Genomic DNA, 27,491 nt, shown 5'->3' with positions numbered 1-27,491 from the left:
CTAGGCTTCTCAACAATGAAACCATATGTAAAACTATCGTACAGTATTTCTGGGGAGACAAACACCACCAGAGTGATTTCTCTTTATCACTAAACATGTGGAAATAAGAAATCAATCCATACAAAGACTTCAATATGCAATCCTTACAGGATCAGTGGGAAAACCAGATTGAAAAAAAAAGAGAGGGGCTGGGCATGGTAGCTCACAGCTGTAATCCCAGCACTTTCGGAGGCCGAAGCCGGTGGATCACTTCAGGTCAGGAGGTTGAGACCAGTCTGGCCAACATGGTGAAATCCTGTTTCTATTAAAAATACAAAAAAAATAGCCAGGCATGTGATGTGCACCTGTAGTCCCAGCTATTTAGGAGGCTGAGACATGAGAATCACTTGAACCCGAAAGGTAAAGGTTGTAGTGAGCTGAAATAGTGCCACTGCACTCCACTGTGGGCAACTGAGCAAGATTTTGTTTAAAAAAAAAAAAAAAAAAAAAAAAGAGAGAGAGTATAAAGAAGAATAAAAAATAGCATTATTGATAACCTGTCTCGAGCAATATTTGCCTACTCTAATGTGATATGCCTGGCATTACCATTGGGCAGTTCTCTTTATAGTTAATTCTAAGGTAGTATTTGTACTTCTACTTCAGCAAATGTAAATATTAATACCACCACCAAATCTCACAGTGTTACTAAGAAATGATGAGCTTAGCAATATTACTGGTTAGTGCTTTACTGTTATTGGCATGAGGAGACTCTTTGTCTATGTACAGGTTGCCCTACTGGCAGAGTTGCTATCAATCAATGCTGGCAGTTTCTGAAACCAATGTGTTGGTTATGTCTTAAAAACTGGAGATAAAACAACCACAACAATTTAAAAACATCCCAAGTCAAGGCAATTACCTTCACTAATATCTTGGCTGTAACTACCATCTGGTTCAATGTCCGAGGGGATCATAATGTGCCATGTGGTCATGCGGGCTTCTGCTTCCAGTCCAAATCCATCCACATTGCTGAAAAATTCCAGTCAGTTTAAACTTTATGAAGGAAATGATTAGCTGAAGACTACAGTAACTAAGAATTACTCTATTTCCATTACCAGCAGACACTGAAAGTCTACTCAGCAGATGCACAGAATAGAACTCTAGTTTGCCAGGAAGATGCCATTTTTAAGAGGTGATCAAATAAATCCACTTGACTAAATGTAATTAGACTAATCTATAGCATCAAGATTATTACCTTAATATTTAACATGCCTTTTGATTATTGTGAACATTTTTACCTAACATTTACAAAATGTTCATTCAACTAAGAACATTTTTCTAATATGCCTGTGTCCTCTCTCCATCTTATATCTCACTACTCTGCTCCTGTAGTGAAATAGTTGCAGTTCCCCTGAGGTGCCACACTCCTTCTTCCCTCTGGGCATTCATACAGACTGTTCTTTCCTCCAGGAGCAGTTGTCTCCATTCCCTTGTCCTCCCCAACCAGGTCTCAAGCTGCAGCTCAGCAGGTATTTCTTTCAGGTTAGGGGCCCCTCTTATGTGCCTCCAAAGCACTGGGTTGTTCCTAGCAGATCACTCAATACAGCTAACTGGTCTTGCTTAGCTGTTTCCCCTCAAGAAGGCTGCCACAGGGTCTATCATACTCACATTTTGTCCCAGCCCCTAATTCAATGCTTGGCCCCGGCAGATTCTAATGAAATATCTGTCAAAGCAATCAACTGAAAAATACTAATTTTACTCATTTAACATATAACACTGCATTGAGCTTCACTTTTTACTTCTCTTAGACTTCAATGGTATGTATTTTATTTGCTTTAAAAGCAAACTTCCTTATATAAGTGACACATGGTGATAATGGAAAATTTTAAAGGTGTAGAACACTAAGTTAAAGGAAAAAAATACCCATTATTTCACTGCAAAAATGCAACACTTGCCTTTACCTTTTTGCATAAAGGTTTAAGTAAAACAGAATAAGGGTAAAATACATGTTACTATCAAAAAAATAAAGAATTTTGTTGGAATAACATCAAAGCCAAATTTAACATGGCAAACTGAACCTAAAGGATTTACCTTCCAACATGCAGATTAATCAAGCAGTGGGCCAGACAGCTAATGAATTCTTGATCATGGTTCCCAGGTCCCAGGATCAAGTTTCTGTTTACAGTGAGGACCCTGAGTGAATCAAGCAGAGCTACTTGCTGAGGAACGGTTTTGTGTGCCCGGGAGAACTGGTACAAGATGGTCCTATTGAGGCAATGATACACTGCATCCAGTGACAATCCCTGTGATCTTCTCTTTGACTAAAGACATGAGAGATATGTTTTTAGTACAATAGACAAAAGTAAAACACCTGTTAATCATTCATACATGAACTTTTATTAGGTCTATTATATACCGGATGCCATGTTAAGTATGAAGGTGCTAAGTTAAAAGATACAAAGCTCTTACTATTATGGATTTCAGAACCCATGAGACACATCAATACCATTTAATGAATGATATGAGGGCTACATAAAAAAAAGAGCTCCCAGAGGGGAGAGGCACTAACGATGCTGTGGGGCAGAGCAGTCTCCCTGAGAACATGAGGATGTGACAGCTAGGGGAGTCTCCTCACAAATATATTTTGTTAGGATAAATGATCTGTATTCAAAAGTACTGAAAAAAATTAAGATGTTACTAAAATAATTTTTTTTTTGACATTCTAATTTCATCCCCTCATTTGAGAATTTTTCTCTTTGGCTTAAATACAAATATATCCCTTTAAAAAGTCTTAGGTGACATGACAGAGCCTATGTATCTGTGTAGCATATGCTAACAAAACACATAATAATTATTTCTTACTTTCTACATTAAGTATTAAATAAGATTAATCAATTGTGCCAAACCAGGCCAAACCCTTAATTAAAAGTACTGTGAACATGCACAAAAACTAACAACTTCAAGAGAATATAAACTACAAGGAACTTCGTAAAGAGTCAACTGACAAGAGAATATTCTTTTAATATCAACTCTTCATGCTGTGTAAGCCTTTACACATGGATGTAGTATACAGTACAAACCTACCAAACTGTATTAAGGTATTTAAATCTATCTGGGTAGCAAAGAATAATACCTAGGCAACTTTACAAAGGACACATTGGCACTAGGCAATTGGTAATAGGGGAGGGGTTCAAAGTCTGTATCTCTATTTTTTTTTTTTTTTTTTTTTTTTGAGACGGAGTCTCGCTCTGTCACCCAGGCTGGAGTGCAGTGGCATGATCTTGGCTCACTGCAACCTCCACCTCCCAGGTTCAAATGGTTCTCCTGCCTCCGCCTCCCAAGTAGCTGGAATTACAGGTGCGCGCCAACATGCCTGGCTAATTTTTGTATTTTCGGCAGAGATAGGCTCTCACCATGTTGGTCAGGCTGGTCTCCAACTTCTGACCTCAAGTGATCTGCCCGCCTTGGCCTCCCAAAGTGCTGATACTACAGGTGTGAGTCACTGCGCCCGGCCTGTCTCTATTCACTTTTAATAAGCTTAGCTTTTTATTAAATGTTAACATTTATTATCTTATTAGTTACATTTAATTTCAACAATTTTGACACCATAGGCAAAACAGGAAAACATGTATTCTACAACTGATAGTGACAATGGATTACCTGTGCAATTAGTTGAATTATAAAATCTATAAGAAGTTTAGATTCTTTGTTGAACATGCCTTGCCAAAGCTTGTCCACCACACGCTGTGTGAAATAAAACACATTGTTCACCAATACCTGGTAGCTTCCTCCACTGGTGATAGGCAGAGATGCGTCTTCCCCTAAATTCCAGTAGGAAAAAAACGTCTAAGAAAATTGATATCTACCAACACAAGACCAGATCCTCAAAAAAAAATCAGGCTAAGGTAAAATAAGTGTATCTACAACATGTAGAAATATGACTACTAGCTTTTATGCATTACTTGAAGAAAATGACATTCAATGGCCATAAATCAGGATAAATAATTTCAGCAGGATAAAGTGTTATGGGTTGAAACTACCTGTGGAGTCTCCTCTTGCCTAAAGAGAGTCTGTGATAAACAAGCAGTTCCTCAACATAAACTGTCAGTCACAGGTGTTCTCCATTTGGGAGAAAAAGGGCCAGTTTATTAGCTCTTAATTGGTTTTGTGTAAGTAATAAAGGGTAAAACTGTGAAACAAAACTCTGTTTTAGTGTATAGCTCTAATAGCAGTGAAGTAACAGAGACAGAAGAGAGCTTCAGGAAAACTGTGAAAAATAAAGTATAATCAATGTTGAGGGGTGTGTTTAGCCCCTCCATCATTACCATCAGCTCTCTCTTTCTAAAGCAATCCGAGTGTTTTCAGTGTGTTTGCCATATACGTATTGCTTTCAGACTAATCCTCCTAGCTCCTCCTCCTAACCAGAATGCTTCCTCTAAGCCAGGGGTCCCCAACTCCCAGGCCATGGACTGGACCACACAGCAGGAGGTATGAGGCGGGTGTGCAAGCATTACCACCTGAGCTCCTTCTGTCGTATCAGCAGCAGCATTAGATTCTCATAGGAGTGCAAGCCCTATTACGAACCGTGCATGCAAGGGATCCAGGGTTGCACATTCCTTCCGAGAATCAAATGATAAATGTAATGCTTGAATCATCGCAAAACCATAATCCCCCCCTTGGTCTGTGGAAAAACTGTCTTCCATGAAACTGGTCTCCAGTGTCAAAAAGGTTGGGGACCACTGCTTTAAGCCCTTCCTCCACAGAAATTCTGGAGGTGCCACAGAATTTGATTTTTATTATTCTCACCTAATGCTAAACTGCCCCATTAAGCAAAATTATTTGTGTTGTGTCTTTGTGTGTATGACTGCTCTAAACTGATAAGTACAAAAGTGTGACTTGACTTTGAGAGTGCACAGTTGCATGTTAAGACAATACTAAAGATTTCCTGGCAAAGTTACTTCGGGAAAAAATTGTAATTTAATAGCACAGAGGTTATATGATTAATATTATTGCTAGGAAATCAAAAGTAGCATATATAGTATACTAACCCATTATGTTTCCTTCTTATATAATTCTACTTTGTTTTATACACAAATGTTGGCTTCAATGTAAATGTATTAAGTTTTATATTTGTATTGTAATTAGATACAGACATACAGAAAAAACACATTTCAATGTGTTTTGACTCTATGTCCTGGAAGCCATATTAAAAACATAACATACATATACCTATGACCTAACAATTCCACTCATAGGTATATACTCAACAGATATGTGTAAGTATTGTACACATATGTGGTCTATATGAACATGAATGTTTATAGCAGCTGTTAAAATAATTATCTCAAGCTGAAAACTTTCATATATCTGTCAAGAGTAAAACAACAAATTTATATATTCACATGATGAAATACTATATAGTAATGAAAAGAATGGACTCCTGCTACATGCAACAAGACAGACAAATCTCACAAATATAATGTTGAGTATGAGAAGCTAGACAAAAAAGGAAAGAGAAAAGCTGATGTTAAAAAGTAGTTTTAATTGGGGCTTAGAGAGGTAAGTGATTATAGGTATTTTTATAAAATAAAAACACAGAATTACCTAATAACACATCAGCTGCAAGCAAATGGTCCATCACACTATCCAAAATGTAAGTTTGAAATTCTTTTTGCTGAGTTCTTGTAGACCTTTCAGGGGAAGCCTAATCAAGAAAATTTAGAATTAGAAACAGAACCAACTAAAACAAAAATATGAGCTCAACCACATTTACATTACCTAATACATTAAAAAGATTAAAAAATCCTACTGATACATTTTTTTTAAATGCCATGAGAGATGGTATACATGCTTATGGTCTTTCACGTATTTTCTGACTACAGAATTAAAAAAAATTTAAAGCAAAGGTGAAACACCATCTTATTTTGAATCCATTCCTTAAAACATAGTATTCTAAACATTATTATATTGTTATAGTTTATATTATATAATATATAGTATATATAATATATAAAACTATATAAAATATTTTATATTAAAACTGTTATAACAGTTTATAACAATATAAACTACAACAATATAATAAATATTTGACTATTATCACACCTCACTTCCAAAAGAGATATGGCAGTTTACAATGAAATACAGATAAATAACAAATGAATTATAAAGCCATTAAAACAAATACAAAAACCCAAGAATCTAGTAATCAAGAGGGCATGTCAATAGGGAGGGGAAATACATTTGTAACAAAAAACTAAGAACACAATTTAGCTCTGAGCTTCATAGGTGTCAAGAAAAAAATGGTTTACAAAGCTTTTTATTGTCTATAAAAAGAAACACATAGCGTCAAGTGCCTACAGTCCCAGCCACTAGGGAGGCTGGGGTGGGAGGATCACTTGATTTTGAGTCAAGCCTGTGCAATATAGCAAGACCCTTTTATTAAAAAAAGTAAGAAGGAAAGAAAAACACAATAGATTGTCAGCAAAGACATACATTTTTCCTAAAATTGTGCTGAGAGGAATGTGCTCTGTGGGTTTTTGTAAGAAGGACAGTGAACAACCCTATATAGGTGGTATCTTTGTTAAGTTTTACAATGTACAAAGATGATTTTGAAAATTATCTTATATTAAAGTGTAGAGCACAAAGTTAAACTGTAGTCTACTGACAACAATTCTACTTGTAATTAGGGTATGAAAATCCAGGTGCATAACTTTCCAGTATCTGATCCAGTGAGTAGCAAGGAACTGGGAACAGAGGGATGAGATGTAGGAAAGAGCCTTTTGTCACCCTCAAATGCCAGTAGTTTCAGCCAGGTTTTTGATAGGAGTTGGATATTAAACAATTCAATAAATGTCGTAACTTCCTTTCTTAAAAAGAGATCTGTACGTTTTAGATTCAGGCACAGTTTTGAGGTTTTGCAAGTGAAATGGAAGAACCTACTTATTCTTGAATAGAGTGATCCAGGACTATATCTATGACCCTGTTACAAAGGTAGGCTTTTGGAATGCTGTTCTATTTTCCCTTCTATTCCGATTTTCAAGGTGGTCCTGTTAAATGTTTTAAGAAAGTAGCTAGAATAAAAGTTCTATATTGAGAACAAGAATACCATCTTAAGTTCTCAAAAGCCAACCGCTAAACCAAAATTGTAAGGAAAATTGCTCTTTCTTCTGCATAAGACTATTCATTTTGTTTTAAAATGACAAAATATGGGTCTAGTAAGAATTAAAAGAATACCAGTGCTTAGGAGTTTGGTTTGTCATTAAAGTAATTTGGGAAAAAGTAAAGAACATCTCATGTTTTTAATCTTGATAAATCTTCCCGTGTAGTTGAACAGATTAATACAATAGTGAGCAGGAGACTTGTGACCAAGGCCTGTCTAGTCCTTTCAAGCTGATACTACATTGGTAGTCTTATCCCTATAAACTGAAGAGGATGTGAGGACTTTTAAGTGATTAACACAGACTGATAGTTCCAGGAGGCTTTCCTTATAATTATATCAGAGACCATTTTTTCCAATAGCTTGAGTCATAATTTGCTAAGGAATAAAGCTCTCCAGTCACAGAAGGACATAAACACTTTGAAAAAAATGGTACTCCTGGCTGGGCATGGTGGCTCATGCCTATAATCCCAGTACTTTGGGAGGCTAAGGCGGGTGGATCACTTGAGCCCAGGAGTTCAAGACCAGCCTGGGGAACATGGCAAAACCCTGTCTCTACCAAAAAAAAAAAAAAAAAAAAAAGAGGTCTGCCATGGTGGTGTGTGCCGGTAGTCATAGCTACTTGGGAGGCTGAGTTGGGAGGATTGATTGACCTCAGCAGGTCAAGGATGCAATGAGCCATGACTGTGCCACTGCATTCCAGACTATGCAACAGAGCAAGACCCCGTGTCAAAAAAAGAAAGCTACTCTTTCAGGTTCATAATCAACTCAAGGTGGTTAATGAGATAAGTAGTAAAGAGTAGGGCTTATCAAATCTTAACCAGAAAAAGTTTTGAAGTCTGTAAAACAAAGGGACTATTAAACATATAGAAGTGCTTGGTGAATGACATTTATTTTTATTAAAATAATATTCTTTCTTATTCCAGAAGGATTTAAGACTGGCTCAGTCATCAACACGCATTTAATCTTCTGATTCATCTCAATAAAACTGTTACACGAATGATGAGGACCCAGAATTTACACTTGTTACTGGTCCTAGTGGCCTAGTTTGATGTTCTTGCTGAGATGTACAGCAGTCTAACTTTTCAAGGACTTAACATTTTATGAAAGCATGCATTATTGTCTCTGAGGTGTTCTTTTTCTTTTTAAACAATTCACTGGACTACTGTTTTGTGCCAGACACAGGGCTTATATATATACATTATCTCATATAGTCAGGAAAATACCCTTGAAATAGATACTAACATCCCCATTTTAGAAATAAGTTAATTGAGGCTCAGAGAGAGTAAGTCACTTGGTCAAGTCACAACTAGGATTCAAATCTCAGTTTCTGTGAAGCCAAAGCCCGTGGCTTCACCAGTTATGTCATACTCTCCCCACTCTACTAAAATCTCCTTATGAAAGGTAAAGGCACAAGAGCAAATCTGCAAAGTGTGGGCTACAATCTCTTAATCACTCTTTTAGATAAGACTGGTTGGCCCACCAGACAACCAGAATGAAGGCAGGACAGGCACGGTGATCTGCTCTGGACTCTGGTGGTCAGATCTGTTTTCCTAGTGAAAACAGCAAAGCCAGTCAACATATCCATCTTTAAACAATCAGTCTCCTTTTTAAGGTCTTGGGGACACTACCCAGAATCTTTGTGTCCCACACACAGGCCAGACAGCCCTTACGCATCTGCTGCCCATGGGTAGACAGCACAGTGGCTATGGAAGTAAGGCCTTTGGAATTCTGTCCTGTTTCTGTAATGGGCTGGAAGCCTTTAAAGATAGGATTTTGAGTCTCCCGATTCTGACTGATTGATTGATTTTTCCTCTCTGAGTTATTTTGTGGTGCTCTCTTTGCCCACTTTGTCATTGTTTTTTGCTTGTTTCCCTGTAGTTCCTCAAGGTGGGTTTCACTCTGATGTATGACAATGGGGAGCTCTTGTAGAAGATGGTTGGAATAGAGTCCAGTGAGCTCCTCAGACCACAGCAACGTGCTTATGGTGTCAGAGAAGTGTTGGCTGTATCCCCTCCCAAATCTCATCTTGAATTGTAGCTCCCATAATCCCCACAAGTCATGGGAGGGACACAGTGGAAGGTAATTAAATCATGGGGGTGGTTACTCTCATGCTGTTCTAGTGAGTTCTCATGAGATCTGATGGTTTTATAAGGGGGTTTTCCCCCACTTCATTCTGCACTTGTCCTTGCTGCCACCATGTGAAGATGGATGTGTTTGCTTCCCCTTCTGCCACGACTGTAAGTTTCCTGAGGCCTCCCCAGCCATGCTGAATTGTGAGTCAATTAAACCTCTTTCCTTTATAAATTTTTATTTTTATAAATTTATAAATTTTTAGTTTCATAAATTTATAAATTTATAAAATTTATATAAAGGAAAATTTTTATAAATTTTCCTTTATAAAGACATACCCAGTCTTGGGTATGTCTTTATTAGCAATGTGAGGTTGGACTAACACACACTCCAAGTCGGCACCCTCTCAGTTTCATTATCTTTACCTCCAGGTACACACAAATCTGTTTGAGCTGTTCTCATGCACTTTCTTCCCACTGCCACGCTACTTATTTGCAGCAAATTCATTTGGCTCTCCATGAGAAGTCTGGTGGTGACAGCACAGGGCACTGATAAACAGGAGCTAGGAGAAGAGTCTCTAGGCACCCTTATAGAAGCCACCACAGGCCACTTAGTCAATTTTTTGAGTATGTTTAAGTGTTGGGCACTGTGTTATGAATATTAAATCTTATTTAGTTTTCACAATAATTCTCAGAGAGAGGTTCCACTTTTACATCATTTTACAGATGTATAAATTGTATAGATGTGGAGAGAATTGAACTTGGTCAAGGCTACACAGCTATATCCAGCACACATGTAATTCCTCAAAATACTTTTTGTTGGGTGATGTACATGTATTTAATCCTCACAATAATCTTGTAAGAGAGATGGTAAATAATATCATTCTCTAGAGAATGAATTTAGCTTGGGAAGATGAAAATGCTTATATAATAAACAACAGGGCGAGAATTTAAACCCAGGCACTTCTTACTCTCAAACCCATGCTCTAGCTTTCTGCCACACCACACTACTTCCCTCGTATTTGGCCTCAGTCACACTAAAGCCAGTCTATATGAATGGGAATCTCCTATTTTTACGCTAATGAATTTTACTGCTAATGAAGATAATTTTACATGTTCTTTTGTAGATATAATCAAGTAAGCAGATACTTTTATGATGAAATTCTAACACTCGTAAGACTGAAGATGCTCTGGTTCACATTTACTGGACTCAGATGTTCAAGCCCCTTCCTTCACAAATGTAAATGGTAAATATGTAAGATAATTCTCTCTCTGTCTTTTTTTTTTTTTGAGACAGGGTCTCACTCTGACACCCAGGCTGGAATGCATTGGAATGCAGTGGTGTAATTACGGCTCACTGCAACTTTGAACACCTGGGCTCAAGTGATCCTTCCACCTTAGCCTCCAGTAGGTAGGATACAGGCACGCACCACAACACTGGCTATGGCTAATTTTTTTGTGAAGATGGGATTTCACCTGTTGCCCAGGTTGGTCTTGAACTCCTGGCTTTAAGCCATCCTTCTGCCTTGACCTCCCAAAGAAAGTGTTGGGATTACAGGCATGAGCCACCATGGTCTACCTAATTTTCTTCTTGAATCTCTTCATTGATACAGACTTCATAATCATAATTTTCAAAATCATATGTTTATAATTTATTCTGTTACACCATTGGAAGACATAGAATGTTAATATTTCATTAATATAAACTTTTTTGTATATGTATTCTGCATATGTATATTAAATATCCTCAAAATATTTAAAAGTAAATTTCTATGTTTTTTATTAGATAGTATCCTGTCTTCCTGTTTGGGAATTTCCAGGGATGAAGTTAATAGTTAAACGATTCAAAAATACATTAAGCCTTACTTAATGTCATTGACAGGCTCCTGGCAACTGCAACTTTAAGCGAAACAATGTACAGCAGGCCCTCAAATAACATCATTTGCTTCAACATAGTTTTATTATAAAGTTGATGAGGAAAAAAATTTAGTTTTGTTACACATCATTTTGCTTAACGTTGCAGCTACCAAGAACCTATCAATGACATGAAGTGAGGACTTACTGTACTGACAGAATACACCAAGGCACTGTGCTAAAAGTTGTGAGAGATGAAGGAACACATGAAAGTTGGTCTCTAAGCAGTTTATAATCTATCTGAAAGCTTCAATCCTGACACCCCCTGCTTTTCCCTGAACTATACTCCTACTCCCCAGTATAATGAAGCACTATTCTACTGCAGGGCAAATTCATGCCCACAACAAAGAGAACCTTACTTCAAGGTTAATACATGTTATATCAAATTCTTCCTACTAAAAAATATAGAAAACAAAAATGAAGGGCAATTATACAATTTATATATGGTTAATTAATTAGCTATTCAGGTTTCAGAAGCTTGAAAATGCTATCACTGTATATTTCCAGTCATTCCATATCTTTCATGTAAGTAATTTCCTTTTTTGATCAGTTATGCTTTCTTGCACACATCTCTTCTGGATTTTATCCTATTATTTTCTGATAAACTATTTCACTTTTTCATAAAATGCTTCAAATTTTTACCCTATACAGTAAGATACTGGCCATCTCTCTCCTTAGAGCTTTTTAAAGTTTCCAAAGGGGAGAAGTCCAATTGGGCCTGCTTTTTAATTCTACCACATGCATTAGTGAGGAAACCAATTACTCTCCTGCCATTATTAAACACTGTTGTCGTGGTTAAATGCTTAGCATAACTGGTACCCTAATTACATTAGTGATTTTTTAAAAATTGACCAAATTGAGATTCTTTCGCATGAATAAGATAAACATGTGGTTTTCAGGTTGCTATTTATAAGTTAACTGTACTAGCCACTAGAGGGAGCACAAAAAAAAAAAAATCTCAGGTTCAGCTGTCAAACTGCTGAGAGACAGTGAAGTTCCTCAGGGAGAAAAGCGATCTTTTCTACAGATCTACTCTTTCATAAAACATGTTATTTTCAAAGCCCCTGGCATGGACTGTTTGATCTTATTTATATGAATTGGTCAAAAGAACATTAATGTATATGCAACTAATTACATTGTATTAAATTTTCTCTCTGTGATATATTCAGACTTTTCGAGGTAAACATTTTTTAATGCTTTTCTGGGGTGGCTAATTTCTAGAGCCAGCAATGAGGTCACTTAAAGGCTTAGAGCCACTCTCATTTTCTGATGCATCAGTTGATTCATATCAATTGTCAGGAGAATGTGCAGGCAGGCAACCTAGAAGTTTGCTGCCTTGGGGAATTTAACAAGTGCATCCTGGGCACCTATTCTGTACAATGCACCCTGTCTTAAGCTGCACAGGACACTGACAACAGTAATACCTGGCAATGATAGGTAACAGAAATTGATGTAGGAAATTATAAGGTAAGAAGACAACGCCACTAGGCACTGTTAATGTCCAGGGAAGAGGTTGGCACACTATGGCCTGTGGGCCAAATCCAGCCTGTGCTGTTTCTGTAGATAAAGTTTTATCAGAACAGTGCCATGCTCATTCTCTTACGTATTGCCATGGCTGCTTTCTAGCTACAACAACATAGTTGAACAGTTGTGACAGAGACCGTATGGCCCACAAGCTTAAAATATTTACTATTTGGCTTTTTACAGAAGAAGTTCACCAGCTCTTAGAGAAAGGATCATAAAGGACTGAATTAGAGACATCCTTGAGGGAAGGAAAAGAACAAATTGATAGGGTTTAAAGTACATGTGGGATTAAGAACTTTCCACAGCCTATAACATGTTCTGCCTACACATAAACAAGAGGAATTAGAAATCTTTGTTATAGAACTTGCTTGCTTACTAATGTTCTACTTTAAAAAGTAATGCAAAAGAGATGTAAATGCGTTTCTTTTTCTTTACCTCCAACAAAAGATCAATTAGTGGAGTTTGCTTGCTGGCAGGAGTGAGACAGAGGTTGTCTATGATTAAGACCCGCATGAAGTCAAAAACGAACTTTTTAGCCGGGTGATTGGTCAGATATGTCTTGGTGCCCACATTGCAGTACTCTGATTGGCTCCTGTTCATCCCTGTGTCTGTTGCAAACGCTTTAAACTCTTCTGCTGGAGATCCAACTTCATCATCAAGGTCAGTCACCTAGTAAAATCAAGTGGAAAGATAGGGTAATCACATTAGACTCTGAAATTTTTACTTCTCTGTTTCCTAAAAATAAAACTGTAGCAGCAGCATTTTCTACCTATTAAGCTATTCAGCGCATTATTTCACCCTGCTTTACTCGACCCTTCCTTTCAAGGTAGTGATCTGGCACCATATGTCATGGTTATGCAACATACGGTGTTTCTGACTGACCACTAACAATATGTCATCTTTAAGTTGAATTATATGTCTATTGTGGCTAATTGCACTTAAAATATATGGAATAATAAAATAAGGATAAATATGTTTCCATATTTGAACTCTACCCCTACTGTGAAGTCAAATGTCACAGAATTTCAGATAAAAATCTGGCATAATGGTAGCATGTAAGGGCTGATCCATTTTTTATAGGTTAAAAAACCCCAAATAAATTAAAAAAAAAAACAACAAATACTGGTGCCAATTTTGAACCAAGTGACAGACAGCGAGACTAGCAAACAAATTATAAGACGCTGATGGCCAGGCACAGTGCCTCACGCCTGTAATCCCAGCACTTTGGGAGGCTGACGCAGGCAGATCACCTGAGATCAGGAGTTCGAGACTAGCCTGGCCAACATGGCGAAACCCCATCTCTATTAAAAATACAAAAAAATTAGCCAGGCATAGTGGTCCATGCCTGTAATCTCAGCTACTCAGGAGGCTGAGGCAGTAGAATCGCAGGAGAATTGCTTGAACTTGGGACGTGGAGGTTGCAGTGAGCTGAGATCGTGCCACCATTGCACTCCAGCCGGGATGACAAGAGTGAAACCCCATCTCAAAAAAAAAAAAAAAAAAAAAAAAAAGATGCTGACAAGGAAAAGACATTGATATATTATCGAAGGTCTTTTTTTTTTTTTTAAACCAAAAATAAGGATTCTAAAATTATAAACGAGCCAGGGTATTAAGGTCATGTGTCACATTTGCCTTTCTCCTAAAAATCCCCACCATTTTAGAGTAAGTATTGCACCTTTATACATGGAGAAAAATTAGTATAAAGAAGTTCACTTATCCCAGGTCCTAGAGTATATGGTGGAAATATGAAGAAACATCATGAAATTTTGAAGTACTATGGAGGAATAACTACCTTTTGGGTGTGTTTTATCTATTTATTTTTAAACCTGTTTTATGTTTACAGTTTATTAGCTAATCAACATCAACGTGCAAAAGTAAGTGATAAGTACAAGCCCCTGAAATATGGTTTTGTGTAAACTACAGTAGTTCATTTGTTTTGAAAAGTCATCAATATTCATGTCAACTGAACTATTAGTTACTGTAATCAATAGTATTTAGACTCTGAAGTTATGAAACTATCCGGCAAGGCCTCTGCAAAAATGTGGTTCAGTGAATTTCCACGTGAATACATTTTCAAAGCAGGAAACAAGGCAGCATATGAAGATGTGATATTGTACATGCTAACACAATTTTTGGGCTTATTTTAAAGGACAAAAGAGTATCTATACTATATGTGATTATAATCTAATAGTTTTTAAGTTAGTACAAAATAAGCAAAATAAAAGTTTAATGAAAAAAGAAAAGTCAGGTGGAAGAAAGGACCAACATTTGCTTTCAACCCTATAATTTATTTGTAAAAGTTAAATCCAGCAAATACCTACTTCCTAAAATAAAAAAATAAATAAATTTGGTCGGACTAGAGTTATCTTAATGGAAAAGAACATTTTACAACTACACAGCTGGCATCGCGTAAAATAAATGAATCAACTACTTGAAAATGGAAATTACTAACAAGCAACTTACAAGAATATGGTGAATGAGAAAAGGAAGTAGAGTTCACTGTGATTTTAGGAGAAAGCAGAAGGAAACTGTGGGGAGCTGGGGACACCAGACAATAATGCAAGAGGTGATGTGATGTATAAAGTTATGAAACTGTAACTTGGTCAGAAGCTTAAAAGATTGTCAAAAAAATCTGCCAACCATTGAAACAGACTAATTCCAGTTCTGACATTTTCCTCCTCCTTTCCTACCATCTCTGAGTAAGGGCGAATATTGAAGGGGAAGACCGTGGCTGCTAATGCACACAGGAAGTCAGGGCTCATCCACATGGAGACAAGGTCTGGGACGTTGTGATACAAATATCTGAAGAACTGCATCAGGGTCACAGGATATTCTCGGAGCCAAGATCCCTCTTCTTCTGATTGCCAAGGCTGTTATGGGGACATGAGAGGAAACACTGTGTTACAGTTATTGACACTGCTATAAATTATTTTAAAAATCCATTACTCCATATTCTTATGAAACTGGATATATTGACGGTCCAGAACTCTGTAAACCACACATATGAGCAAACACACATGTACACACACATGCAAAGAAATTTAAAAACTAGCTAAAAAAAAAAATCCCCTTAGGAACTGATAGGATCATTGTCTAATCATTGGATTACTTACAGGTCTGCTAACTAGAATCAGTGGTTTTGATTATTCATTATTATTACCATGAGTGTTGGTGGTACCAAAGTGGTTGTATTACCATTAATGTTGCCCCATCGTGCATCATGCTAGGAAGTTAGGAGTAAGATAAAAGGTGGGGAAGTTACTTCACCTTTCTGAGCCTCACTCTTAAGCATTATGTAATACAACAATGATGATGATTTAAAAAAATGAATACTGTATATCTGAACAATGTATATCTTCTGATACCTGACCAGAGAGTATCTTTTAAAAAACTTTTCTTATGTCTTTATAGTTGTTTATGAATAGGCACCAAAACAAGACTTCTAAAACATTCTAAATTAATACATTTAATGGTAATGTTCTGTTCTTAGATGATACAACAATAGTTTTGACTGAAATTAGATTTGTCAGGTACATGTAATTCAAGGAGTCAAGTTAATATTTCCTGTTACAACACAATCCTAAATTGTATAAACAAATCTAGTCATTATTCACAGTATTCCTGTCAGATCAATAGGAACATCAGATTTGTCTTTTACTCTTTCAATTCTTCATCTCTAAGTTAGACATAATTAGAGCAGAAGAAAAGCAAAAACAAAATCAAATGAAACTTGTATTGTTAACATTTCTGACCTCCAAATGAAAGTGACTTTAAAAGTTGAAATAACATATTACTGTAATAACATATACTACAAATATATACTCATTATATATGTACTCATCATTATATATTTTATTACATTAATAATGTAAGTTAATACTTACGAAGCACTTATTATGTATTAGGCATGTTTATAATTGCTTTATGTGTATACACTATCTTATTAATTCCTCACAAATACCCTAAGAGATGCATTCTATTATCGCCGGCATTTTAAACACCAGGAAACTGAAGCACATAACTGAGGATAATAGATTGGAAGTACCAGAGGTGAGATTTTAACCCAGGTAGGGCTCCAGAGTGCACGGTCTTAACAACTACACAGTCTGTTCTTACGTTAGACATAACTTTGTCTAACATAAGAGTCTGAAGTTCCAGAGATCATGCAGTAAATAAGTAGTTATTTTACCAAAAAATTCCTCTATTTACAAAAAAGTGTCCCAGGCAGGAGGAATTCTCAACAGGCCTGGGCTTTTGAGTGAACTTACTGAATTCAGCATGCTGCGGAGCATTCCCAATAATAAAAAAACAGCTTCTGTGCATACGTTATGGATAGAAGAGACCACAGTTCCGCTGGAGGCAGGAACTCCAAAGATAAATGTCCAAATGGAATCCAAATCAAACTGCAGAGGTGAAAGTGAGCAAATATTAGCCACCACTAATTTTTCAGTAGAGACCCTCATAAGTTCTAATAGTCTAAAATTTCTTCGAAACTAAGTTTTTTGTTGTTTTTAAAAGTAACCAATGATATAGACATAAAGAACTAGTACCCCTCCATCCTACATTTTAAAACTCATTTTTATAGATATAAAAAAATTGAATACTGTGTATCATTCTGTATCCTGCCTTAGGTACCTATGTTAAAAACACTGCTTTCTACCTTTTTCCTAAAGAATATAAAAATAAAATACATGTTAATTAGCCAAGAGATAAAATTATAGAACCAATAAATTTAAGCAAGATCTTTTAAACAAAGCACATTAAGCTCACTTCTTTCCCATTCTCAGCAATATTTTAATTTTAGCTTACAGATAAATCTGATAAAATAAAAATTAATTTGAGACTTATTAATAGCAGTTTTATATATAAACTTTATGACTATGGTACCATGGATATTGAAAAATTGCATAACCAATACAACTGCTAGGCATGAATCTGTATCTTAATTTAATCTAATGGCACAGACTCAAGTGTTTACACTTAAAAGATTTTGTCAACTACTAGAATTGATTTGAATAGCATTTGGCATTAGGATGGAAGTGTAGTGGAGTCTAAAAGCCAAATTCCCAAGTCTTTGTGGTGCCGCAAACATAAGCTATATATAGACATCTTTAATAGTCTTCAATTAGAAGTCAAGTAAAGTCTTACTGTTTTCCTAATGTGGATGCTATCTATCATTAAGTAATTTTTTTTTCCTAATCCGAATTTGCACTGAGAATCCTGTCATACCCACTCGAGAAGTGATATTTAATTTATGGTATATAAGCCACTCCTTTCATTTTTAATTCTGCAGAAATAAATCACGACAGGCTGGACACAATGGCTCACACCTGTAATCCCAGCACTTTGGGAGGCCGAGGGAAGTGGATCACCTGAGGACAGGAGTTCAAGACCAGCTAGGCCAACATGGTGAGACCCCATCTCTACTAAAAATACAAAAATTAGCCCAGCGCGGTGGTGCCTGACTGTAGTTTCAGCTACTCAGGAGACTGAGGTGGGAGAATCGCTTAAACCCGGGAGGTGGAATTTTCAGTCAGCTGAGATCATGCCACTGCACTCTAGCCTGGGTGACAGAGTAAGACTCTGTCTCACAAATAAAATAAAATGAATCATATAACAAAAGAGTTCTTTAGATCACCATTAAATATCATCCAGAGTCTTTATGCATATATAATATACAGAGTAATCACATAGGAAAAAAATGTAAATAGGGACAAAGGACTTTTTGGGAAAATTTTCTGTGTTATTTTCAGATTTTTCTGTCCCAAATCAAACCTTAAATGTGGGGAAAGTGATGGAAATGACAGTTGGTTTTACAGTGATTATCCATTACCCTACGGTGATTCTTTGGAATACATAATTTCACGCACCCCTTGCTAGATAATTCCTACCTGGCAACCCTGCTTACTCCGGCAGCTGATGACAGGCACACTGACCTGCAGGTTCTCAGGCAGCTCACTAACTGGCTGCTGCAGAAACAATGCCATGAGGAGAAAATAGAGGGCAGGGACATTAGTGTGTTTAGGAAGGAATGACTGAAGGACTGGAAAACCAGGAAAATGACAAGCGTCTCGGTTAATCTCCCTGACCGTCGATCTCCCACCAGCACTTCTGCCCACATTGAATCCTAAGAGAAGAGGAAATATAACAGTAAGTGCAAAATTAGCAACTAACAAACATGCTGCATTAACAAAGGAGGAAGTAATTCAGCATGTGTTAACATTTCTATCCAGAACATTCATTTTACTATAGGCAATTAAGTATTCAATTGTTGAATTAATCTTCAGTTAAAAGTTTTACTTTACAAGTTGTTTGACTTTAGCAAGCCTGTCTATTAGGATATAGGTTTTGAAACACAGTTGAGACAATAAGATACAAGGAGTTTGAAAATCCTTCTTAAGGTGCTATAAGTTCTACTTATTAAATGAGACCTCAGAAGAGCTCTAGTGCTCTTGGTTTGTAGTTCCCTAAGAAAAAAGTGAAATCCAAAATACAGCCAAAATTTAGAATGCTACAAAAATATAACTTAAAAATATCCTTGTTATAATATATTTATTTTTTTTTGAGACACAGTTTTGCTTTGTTGCCCAGGCTGGAGTGCAGTACCATGATATTGGCTCACTGCAATCTCCACCTCCTAGGCTCAAAGCAGTCCTCCCACCTCAGCCTCCTGAGTAGCTGGGACTACAGCCATGAGCTACCACCCCCAGCTAATTTTTGTAACTTGTTATAATATAGTTAATACATTTCATTGTCCTAAAATCACGAAAAACTAGTTAACCTTAAATTACCTATGAATTTAGAGATAAGACTAAATGAGTAAGTAAAACAATCTTTACTCACAACATGATCTGTAATCTGTTGGAAAGCTGCTGGGCAGTGGGATGGCATATCCAAGCCCGTTCTGGCTGCAGCTATCCACTGGCTAAACTCAACATCAGGAATTCCCTCTAGAAACCCAGCTTTTTAAGGAGATAGTTCTTACTAATGTAGCTTATGGCATCGGTGTTTCTATCAATCTTGTTTCCTCTGTTTTATAATGAAACTCAGGGTACACCCTAAACATGTGGTTCACCTCATACCTAGGAAAGTACTCAGTACACAGTGAATGTTAGTCAAATTTTCAATGGAAACTTTTGTGAATAGCAACTAATAGATGAGAATTGATTTCAGTCTGAAACAATCTGTATTTCAAATAGATATTTACATTTATTATTTATTCTTTAATAGATGAGGGTTCACTCTGTTGCCCAGGCTAGAGTACAGTGGCGTGATCGTAGCTCACTTAACCTCAAATTCCTGGACTCAATGGATCCTCCCGCCTCAGCTTCCCCAGTAGCTAGGACTCTGTAGTCCCAGGCACATGCAACCACGCCTGGCTAATTAAAAAATTTTTTTGTAGAGACAGGGTCTTGCTATGTTGCTCAGGCTGGTCTCAAACTCCTAGCGTCAAATGATCCTCCCGCCTTGGCCTCCCAAAGCACTAAGATTACAGGCATGAGCGACTGCACTCAGCAAAGATATCCATATTTTTTTCAACTTCTTTTTTTCTGGAGTGCAGCAAAGTACATATTACAACCACTATTTTATATAATAAAGGAAAAATTTATGTCCAGGTTGCTTTTAAAATATTTTATCCTAATCAATTCCTCAGTGTGACGTGAATTAACTTCCAAAGTATGCTCTTCTAATTAATAAAAAAATTATATAGCAATTTAACAAGCTCTTTCCCATATCATTCCTTAATCACAATGAACACGTGAGGTAGAAATTACTATTATCATTTTTACAACATAGAAAACATGATTTGTTCAAAGTCACAATGTGGCATAAGTGGAGGCATTATGATTTGACAACTCATTTCTCCATTTTAGAGTCTGTAAAATTATTGTTTTCTTTGCCCTCATTAATGAAACTGCCACATTTCTGAAAGATTGGCTTAATTAGAATGGCTTAATTAGAAGATCATGCTGATTTTTTTATAGAAATTCTAAATAAAATCATAAGATTAAACAATGTTTTGAGCTCTAAGAAATCAAAAGACATCTCAGCTACCCAGGAAGCTGAGATGGGAGGATTGCTTGAGCCCAGGAGCTTAAGTCTAGCCTGGACCACATAACAAGACCCAATCTCTAAAAAATAAAAATTTTTTAAAAAGTGAAAAAGAAACCAAAAGACATGAAGTGGTATTTTATACATTAAATAGGAAAATAGATTTTGATTACACTGCAAGTCCTAAAAAAAAACAAAAAACTGGCATTCTCATTTTCCTCTCCTCTCACATTATTTTCCCCTATAATTAATCTTAAGGAATACTTAATATACCACAATTAAGCATTAATTTAGATACAAGTTTCAGCTACACAAAAGATTTTTATGGCAGCCATAACAAAGAATGAGTTCATGTCCTTTGCAGGGACATGGACGAAGCTGGAAAGGAACAGAAAACCAAACACCGCATGTTCTCATTCGTAAGTGGGAGTTGAACAATGAGAATACATGAACACAGGGAGGGGAACATCAAGCACCAGTGTCTGTTGTAGGGTGGGGGTTAAGGGGAGGGAGAGCATTAGGACAAACACCCAATGAATGCACGTGGGGCTTAAAACCTAGATGATGGGTTGATAGGTGCAGCAAACCACCATGGCACATGTATACATATGTAATAAACCTGAATGTTCTGCACATGTATCCCAGAACTTAAAGTAAAATTTAAGAAAATCTATTTTTACAAAGAAAAATTTTACAAAAACCAATAAATGTGAATAAAAAAGTAAAAAAAAAATAGGTTGCTATTCTGATCAAGGAGAAATAGAATCAAATGAGCTGATATGTACACTTGTTTACATACACAAAAATGTGTATGTGTCAGATAGATATTCAGGGAAAATTAAGTTAAGTGGGGTCAAATTGAAATTAAATTTAAATTGAATACCTAGATATAGGAGCAGCATATGCATGCTCATGCAAGTACCAATGAAGGACAAAAAGATTCTAATGCATGAAATCAGGTAGGTCAGATACAGTGAAAGCACCTCTCTCTAATATTACTAAAGTGACGCAGGACAGAAAAAGCACAGGACTAACAAAAGACAGATTCTTAGAGAGTATTACTGCCTAGCGAACTAACCTTACATAGTTAACAGTCTTAATTTCCTAATTAGAGAAATTAATCCTTACTTTATATTCATTAGGCTTATTTTCTAGAAAATAAAACTTATACACTACAAAATATATGCCTGTCTCCAGAATCATGAAGGACAAATGAGATGATACATGTGAAATAATTTTGCAAACCACAATGTACTATTATAAATCTCAGGCGTTATTACTACTGCTGCTGTTGGCCTTCAAAATAAGCATTGCTGTCAATTGGCATTTAAACCTTGCATATTCAACAGAACTCACATTCAATTGTGCCTTTCACTGTTTATTCTCCAGTAGGTATTATTAAGGCCAATAAATGAAACTTCTTACTACTAAAATGTTCAAAATAATTATATCTGTAGATTAAATCCTTCCCCAGAGTTCATGTAAAATAGTGATCTACTTTTTGAGCACAAAAGTACCTATGATGATCATTTAAAATGTATATTATAAAGCAGACAATTTTCTTTAGAAATCATTTCACAGTGACATGGAAATGATATTACTTTCCCTTTATCACATACAAAGTTTCTTCAGACATTCTTCACATCTGAAATAACAATACAATAGTACTATGTTGAAAGATCTGTCTTCCTATGGCTGGGCGCGGTGGTTCATGCCTGTAATCCCAGCACTTTGGGAGGCGGAGGCGGGTGGATCACGAGGTCAGGAGATCGAGACCATACTGGCTAACATGGTGAAACCCCGTCTCTACTAAAAAAAAAAAAAAAAATACAAAAAATTAGCTGGGCGTGGTGGCAGGCGCCTGTAGTCCCAGCTACTTGGGAGGCTGAGGCAGGAGAATGGCATGAACCCAGAAGGTGGAGCTTGCAGTGAGCCAAGATCGCGCCACTGCACTCCAGCCTGGACAACAGAGCTAGACTCTGACTCAAAAAAAAAAAAAAAAAAAAAAAAAAGATCTGTCTTCCTATAATTTGCTTTCATGTTTGAAGAAGTAGTACAGGCAGCACCTAAACACTGATACTTAAACTTTTTTTTCTATAAATAAATTACATATTAAATTCTAATCCCTATTTTTCCCATCAGACCAAGGTAAATAGATATTCTCAATATCAGCTTAAGATCAAACAACAATTAGATATGATTTACAAGGTAATGTTACATGACAAATGTATTTTTAAAATTATTTAACTGAATGACTTTGCCTTTAAATAAAAACACTATCTTCAAATATATATTTTCCAAAGTAATATTACTAGTATGAATGGAAACATATGAGTTCAAATAAATCTAGCATAAGAAACTGCAATTTTCTAACATTACGTAAATGCTCAGTTATAGGCTGAAAATAGCTATGGTACTAGTGAGCTTACATCCTTGTGTGGCAATATAACATAAATGTTAAAAGCACAGGCTTTGGAACTGAGTAAAATGAATTTGGTTTTCTAATCTGTAAAACAGATATAGTATTTGCACCTCACAGAGTTATTGTGATGAAATGTTATTGCCTGGCAAGTGTTTAGGAACTGGCACACAGTAAGTACTCAAAATAAATATTTATTATTATTATTAATTTAGTTCTACTACTGATAATTTGCTAATTATTTACTTACAGATCAGTAAGGCCTATACTACAAAAAGATCTTGAGGAATTTCCTGAGTTTTCAAATTTTAGTATCTTATCTCTGTCTTCAGTTTGATTTGCCATTTAAAAGGCCTAATTTGAAATCTTCTAAGCTCTTCATTCTATCATTAATTAAAATTAATATCTCCTTAATGGTGATCAAACTGCAGAGGATAAGTTTACATAAAATTTAAAAATAAAACAAAACACACCAGCTCATTTTCAAGCAGCTGACTAGAAAAGTCCCATACCTAATACAGTTCCAATCTTATTAGTTAAGACAGAATCTGTCTGTTCAAGCCATCCTCCACCACTGAGTCCTTCTTTAAACTTGATGAGAATAGACTGATTACTTAGTAGGACAACAAGAATCCTCATGGCTGCTGTAACTGTGGTGGAATGTAAGTGTTCCTCCATAAACATCATGATCCAGTCAAAACCCAGTGTCTTCACCAGTTCTTCACAAGCTCTATTCAAAGACAGATGGATTTCAAAAACAAAAAACAAAATTAATTTCAGAAATTAGGATTTCAAATCAAAAAGGAAAAAGAAGACCGAGTTTCATTCTTGAGATACTATAAATTTCAGAGTTAAAAAAATCTATTTAAAGTCAATGGCAATTCCTTCTTTTGCCTAACATGAATTAACTAGTAGTAGCAACTGGTATAATCACTTTTAAAAAAGATTTACTTACTGCAAATTAATGCTTGTCTTTTCTTTAGATGTATAAATTAGTTTTAGCAAGATATCCAGAAGTCTGTTCCTCAAAAGTATAAGATTAGCAGATACAAGACCTCCAAACTCCTCTTCAGTTCCTAAAATAAAAATAAATACATTAAGTCTCCCTAGTAAATAAGCTAAAAGAAAATATGCAACACAGTTCTTGGAAAGTTTACTGAAAAATATATCTTGTAGAAAACATTTTCTCCAGGACTGCTTTTCACCAACATGGACAAGAAAAAGGGTCAGTTAAATATTTCTCTTTAGAACTCCGAAAATTGTTCATTTACATTTGACATTTCCTAAACTAGTGATAATAAGGCTGTGAGATCTTTTTTACATTAATATTCCCCTTGCCTTGCCAATAGGGGGAAATTCATCAAATGAGGACCATGTGAATAAAAATAATAATCACCACTGACTCTTAACCTCTCAAATCCTTAATTTTTAGTTTCTTTTTTGAAAGATACAGTTAAATCTACCAGATTTAAAAATTGAAAATAGGAAGCATAGACTTATTCAGTAAACATAATACATAAAGAAAAGTTAGAATTAAATAGCACAGAAGGCAAAGGCGCACAAACGCATAAAAGAGAAATTAGAGAAGAAAGGAAGAAATGGAGCCGAGACATTCTCAGATAGTACTGCAAGTACACAGAACTGGGCATCAACAACCCAGAGTTCTAGGCCCAGCTCTCCTCCAGCAGAGCTATGAGTTATTGAGTCACAGACCTCACAGAAGCATACCTTTTAACGCATTTTGCAGATACTGCGTTTCTTACAAATTAAAGAGCTGTGGCAACCACACATACAGCAAGTCCAATCAGGCCATTTTTTTTTTCAAAAGCATGTGCTCACTTCATGTCTCTGTCTTATTTTGGTAATTCTTAGAATGTTTCAAACTTCTTCGTTATTATAATATCTGTTACAGTCATCTGTGATCTTTGATGTTACTATCATAATTGTTTACAAGTACCACAAACTGTACTCTTATAAGACAGTGAACTTAAACAAAAAATGTGTTTTGACAGCTCCGACTGGCCATTTCCCCGTCTCTCTCACTCTTCTCAGGCCTCCCTATTCCCTGAGACATAATAATATCGAAATTAGACTAATTGATAACCCTACAACGGCACCTAGATGTTCAAGTGAAAGAAAGACTCATGTATCTCTCACTTCAAATCAAAAGCAAGAAATGATTAAGTTCAGAGAGGAAGGCATGTTGAAAGATCAGACAAGCCCAAAGCTGGTCTCTTGTGCTAAAAAGTTAGGCTAAGTTGTGAATACAAAGAAAAAATTCTTGAAAGAAAACTGAAAGTGCTACTCCAGTGAACACACAATGATTAAAAAAAAAAAAAAAAAAGTGAAACAGCCTTATTGCTGATAGAAAGTTTTACTAGTCTAGATAGAAGACTAAATCACCTACAACATTCCCTTAAGCTAAAACATAATCCTGAGCAAAGCCTGAACTCTCTTCAACTCTATGAAGGCTGAGAGAGCTGAGAAAGCTGCAGAAAAAAAGTTGGGGGCCAGGTGCACTGGCTCATGACTGTAACAGAACATTAGGGAGGCTGAAGTGGGAGAATCTCTTGAGTACAGGAGTTTGAGATCAACCTGGGCAACATAGTTGGACCCTGTCTCTAAAAAAATGAAGAAATGAACTGGGCGAGTTAGCACATACCTATAGTGCCAGCTACTCAGAAGGCTGACGTGTGAGCATCGCTGGAGCCCAGGAGGCCAAGGCTTCAGTGAGCCATGATTGTTCCACTGCACTCCAGCATGGGTGACAAAGTGAGACCCTGTCTCAAAAACAAATAAACAGACAAAAAGAAAAAACAAAGAAAAGCTGGAACCAGAAGAGGTTGGTTCATGAGGGTTAAGGAAAGAAGCCATTTCCATAACAAAAGTGAAAGATGAAGCAGCAAGTGCTGATGTAGAAGCTGCAGTAAGTTATACAGAAGATCTAGTAAGATAATTCATGAAAGTGACTACACTAAACAACGGATTTCTCCAACAGACTTCTCAACAGATTTTTTTCCAACAGCTTCCTATTGGAAGAAGATGTCATCTAGGACTTTCATAGCTAGAGAGGAGAAGTCAATGCCTGGCTTTAAAGCTCCAAAGAACAGAGCTGACTCTCTTGTTAGAGGCTAATGCAGCTGGTGACTTTAAGTGGAAGCCAATGCTCGTTGATCATCTTGAAAATCCTAGGGCCCTAAGAATAAAGCTCAATCTACTCTGCCTATGCTCGCTAAATGAAATAACAGAGTCTGGATGACAGCACATCTGCTTACAGTACAGTTTACTGAAGATTTTAAGCCCACTGTTCAGACCTACTGCTCAGAAAAAAAGGTTCCTTTCAAGATACTACCAGCTCATTGACAATGCACCTAGCCATCCAAGAGCTCTGATGGAGATGCACAAAAAAATTAATGTTGTTTTCATGCTTGCTAATACATCCATTCTGCAGCCCATGAATCAAGGAGTAATTCTGACTTTGAATTAACTTCAAAGTTTTATTATTTAAGAAATACATTTCTTAAGGCTATAGCTGCCATAGATGGTGATTTATCTGATGGATCTGGCCAAAGTAAAGTAAATCTTTTGGATAAAATTCACCACTTTAGATGCCATTAAGAATATTCATGATTCACGGGAAGAGGTCAAAATATAAACATTAACAGGAGCTTGGAAAAAGTTGATTCCAATCCTTATGGATGACTTTGAGGGGTTCAAGACTTCAGTGGAAGAAGTAACTGCAGATGTGGTAGAAACAGCAAGAGAACTAGAATTAGAAGTGAAGCCTAAAGATGTGACTGAATTACTGCAGTCTCATGATACAACTTTAACAGATGAGGAGCTGCTTCTTACAGATGAGCAAGAAAGTGGTTTCTTGAGATGGAATCTACTTCTGGTCAAAACGCTTTGAATGTTGTTCAAATAACAACAAAGGACTCAGAATATTACATAAACTTAATTGATACAGCGGTGACAGTTTTTGGAAGGATTGACTCCAATTTTTAAAGAACTTCTACCATAGGTAAAATGCCATCAAATAGTATCGCATGCTACACAGAATACTTTTGTGAAAGGAAGAGTCCATTGTTATAGCAAACTGTATTGTCTTTTTTTGCTTTTATTATTATTATTACTATTATTTTTTGAGACAAAGTCTCACTCTGCTGCCCAGGCTGGAGTGCAGTGGTGCGATCTCGGCTCACTGCAAGCTCCGCCTCCCGGGTTCACACCATTCTTTTGCCTCAGCCTCCCGAGTAGCTGGGACTACAGGCACCCACCACCATGCCCGGCTAATTTTTTCTGTGTGTATTTTTTTTAGTAGGGACGGGGTTTCACCATGTTAGCCAGGATGGTCTCGATCTCCTGACCTCATGAT

The 27,491-nt window shown here is 36.5% G+C and overlaps 1 protein-coding gene across 11 annotated transcripts in view; it reads right to left on the bottom strand.

The window, feature by feature from the left end:
• WDFY3 (WD repeat and FYVE domain containing 3) overlaps positions 1-27,491 on the bottom strand; it is a 303,634-nt gene that overhangs the window by 67,929 nt on the left and 208,214 nt on the right. For 10 of the 11 annotated variants that reach the window (XM_055297102.2, XM_055297104.2, XM_063611171.1 and 7 more), the window contains 10 exons: positions 24,072-24,192; positions 23,629-23,846; positions 18,537-18,772; positions 16,914-17,048; positions 15,336-15,515; positions 13,081-13,314; positions 5,581-5,680; positions 3,637-3,797; positions 2,068-2,297; positions 896-1,005 (listed from right to left, as the gene is read on the bottom strand). In XM_055297102.2, coding sequence (XP_055153077.2) covers positions 896-1,005; positions 2,068-2,297; positions 3,637-3,797; positions 5,581-5,680; positions 13,081-13,314; positions 15,336-15,515; positions 16,914-17,048; positions 18,537-18,772; positions 23,629-23,846; positions 24,072-24,192 — 1,725 coding nt within the window. The remainder of the gene's footprint in view (positions 1-895; positions 1,006-2,067; positions 2,298-3,636; positions 3,798-5,580; positions 5,681-13,080; positions 13,315-15,335; positions 15,516-16,913; positions 17,049-18,536; positions 18,773-23,628; positions 23,847-24,071; positions 24,193-27,491) is intronic. The other variant, XM_055297106.2, reaches the window with a different exon arrangement.

Source organism: Symphalangus syndactylus, chromosome 10 (genome assembly GCF_028878055.3).
Source record: "Symphalangus syndactylus isolate Jambi chromosome 10, NHGRI_mSymSyn1-v2.1_pri, whole genome shotgun sequence".
NCBI lineage: Eukaryota > Metazoa > Chordata > Mammalia > Primates > Hylobatidae > Symphalangus > Symphalangus syndactylus.
The sequence above is the reverse complement of the archived record's forward strand: the minus strand, read 5'-3'. Positions and strand labels throughout refer to the sequence as shown.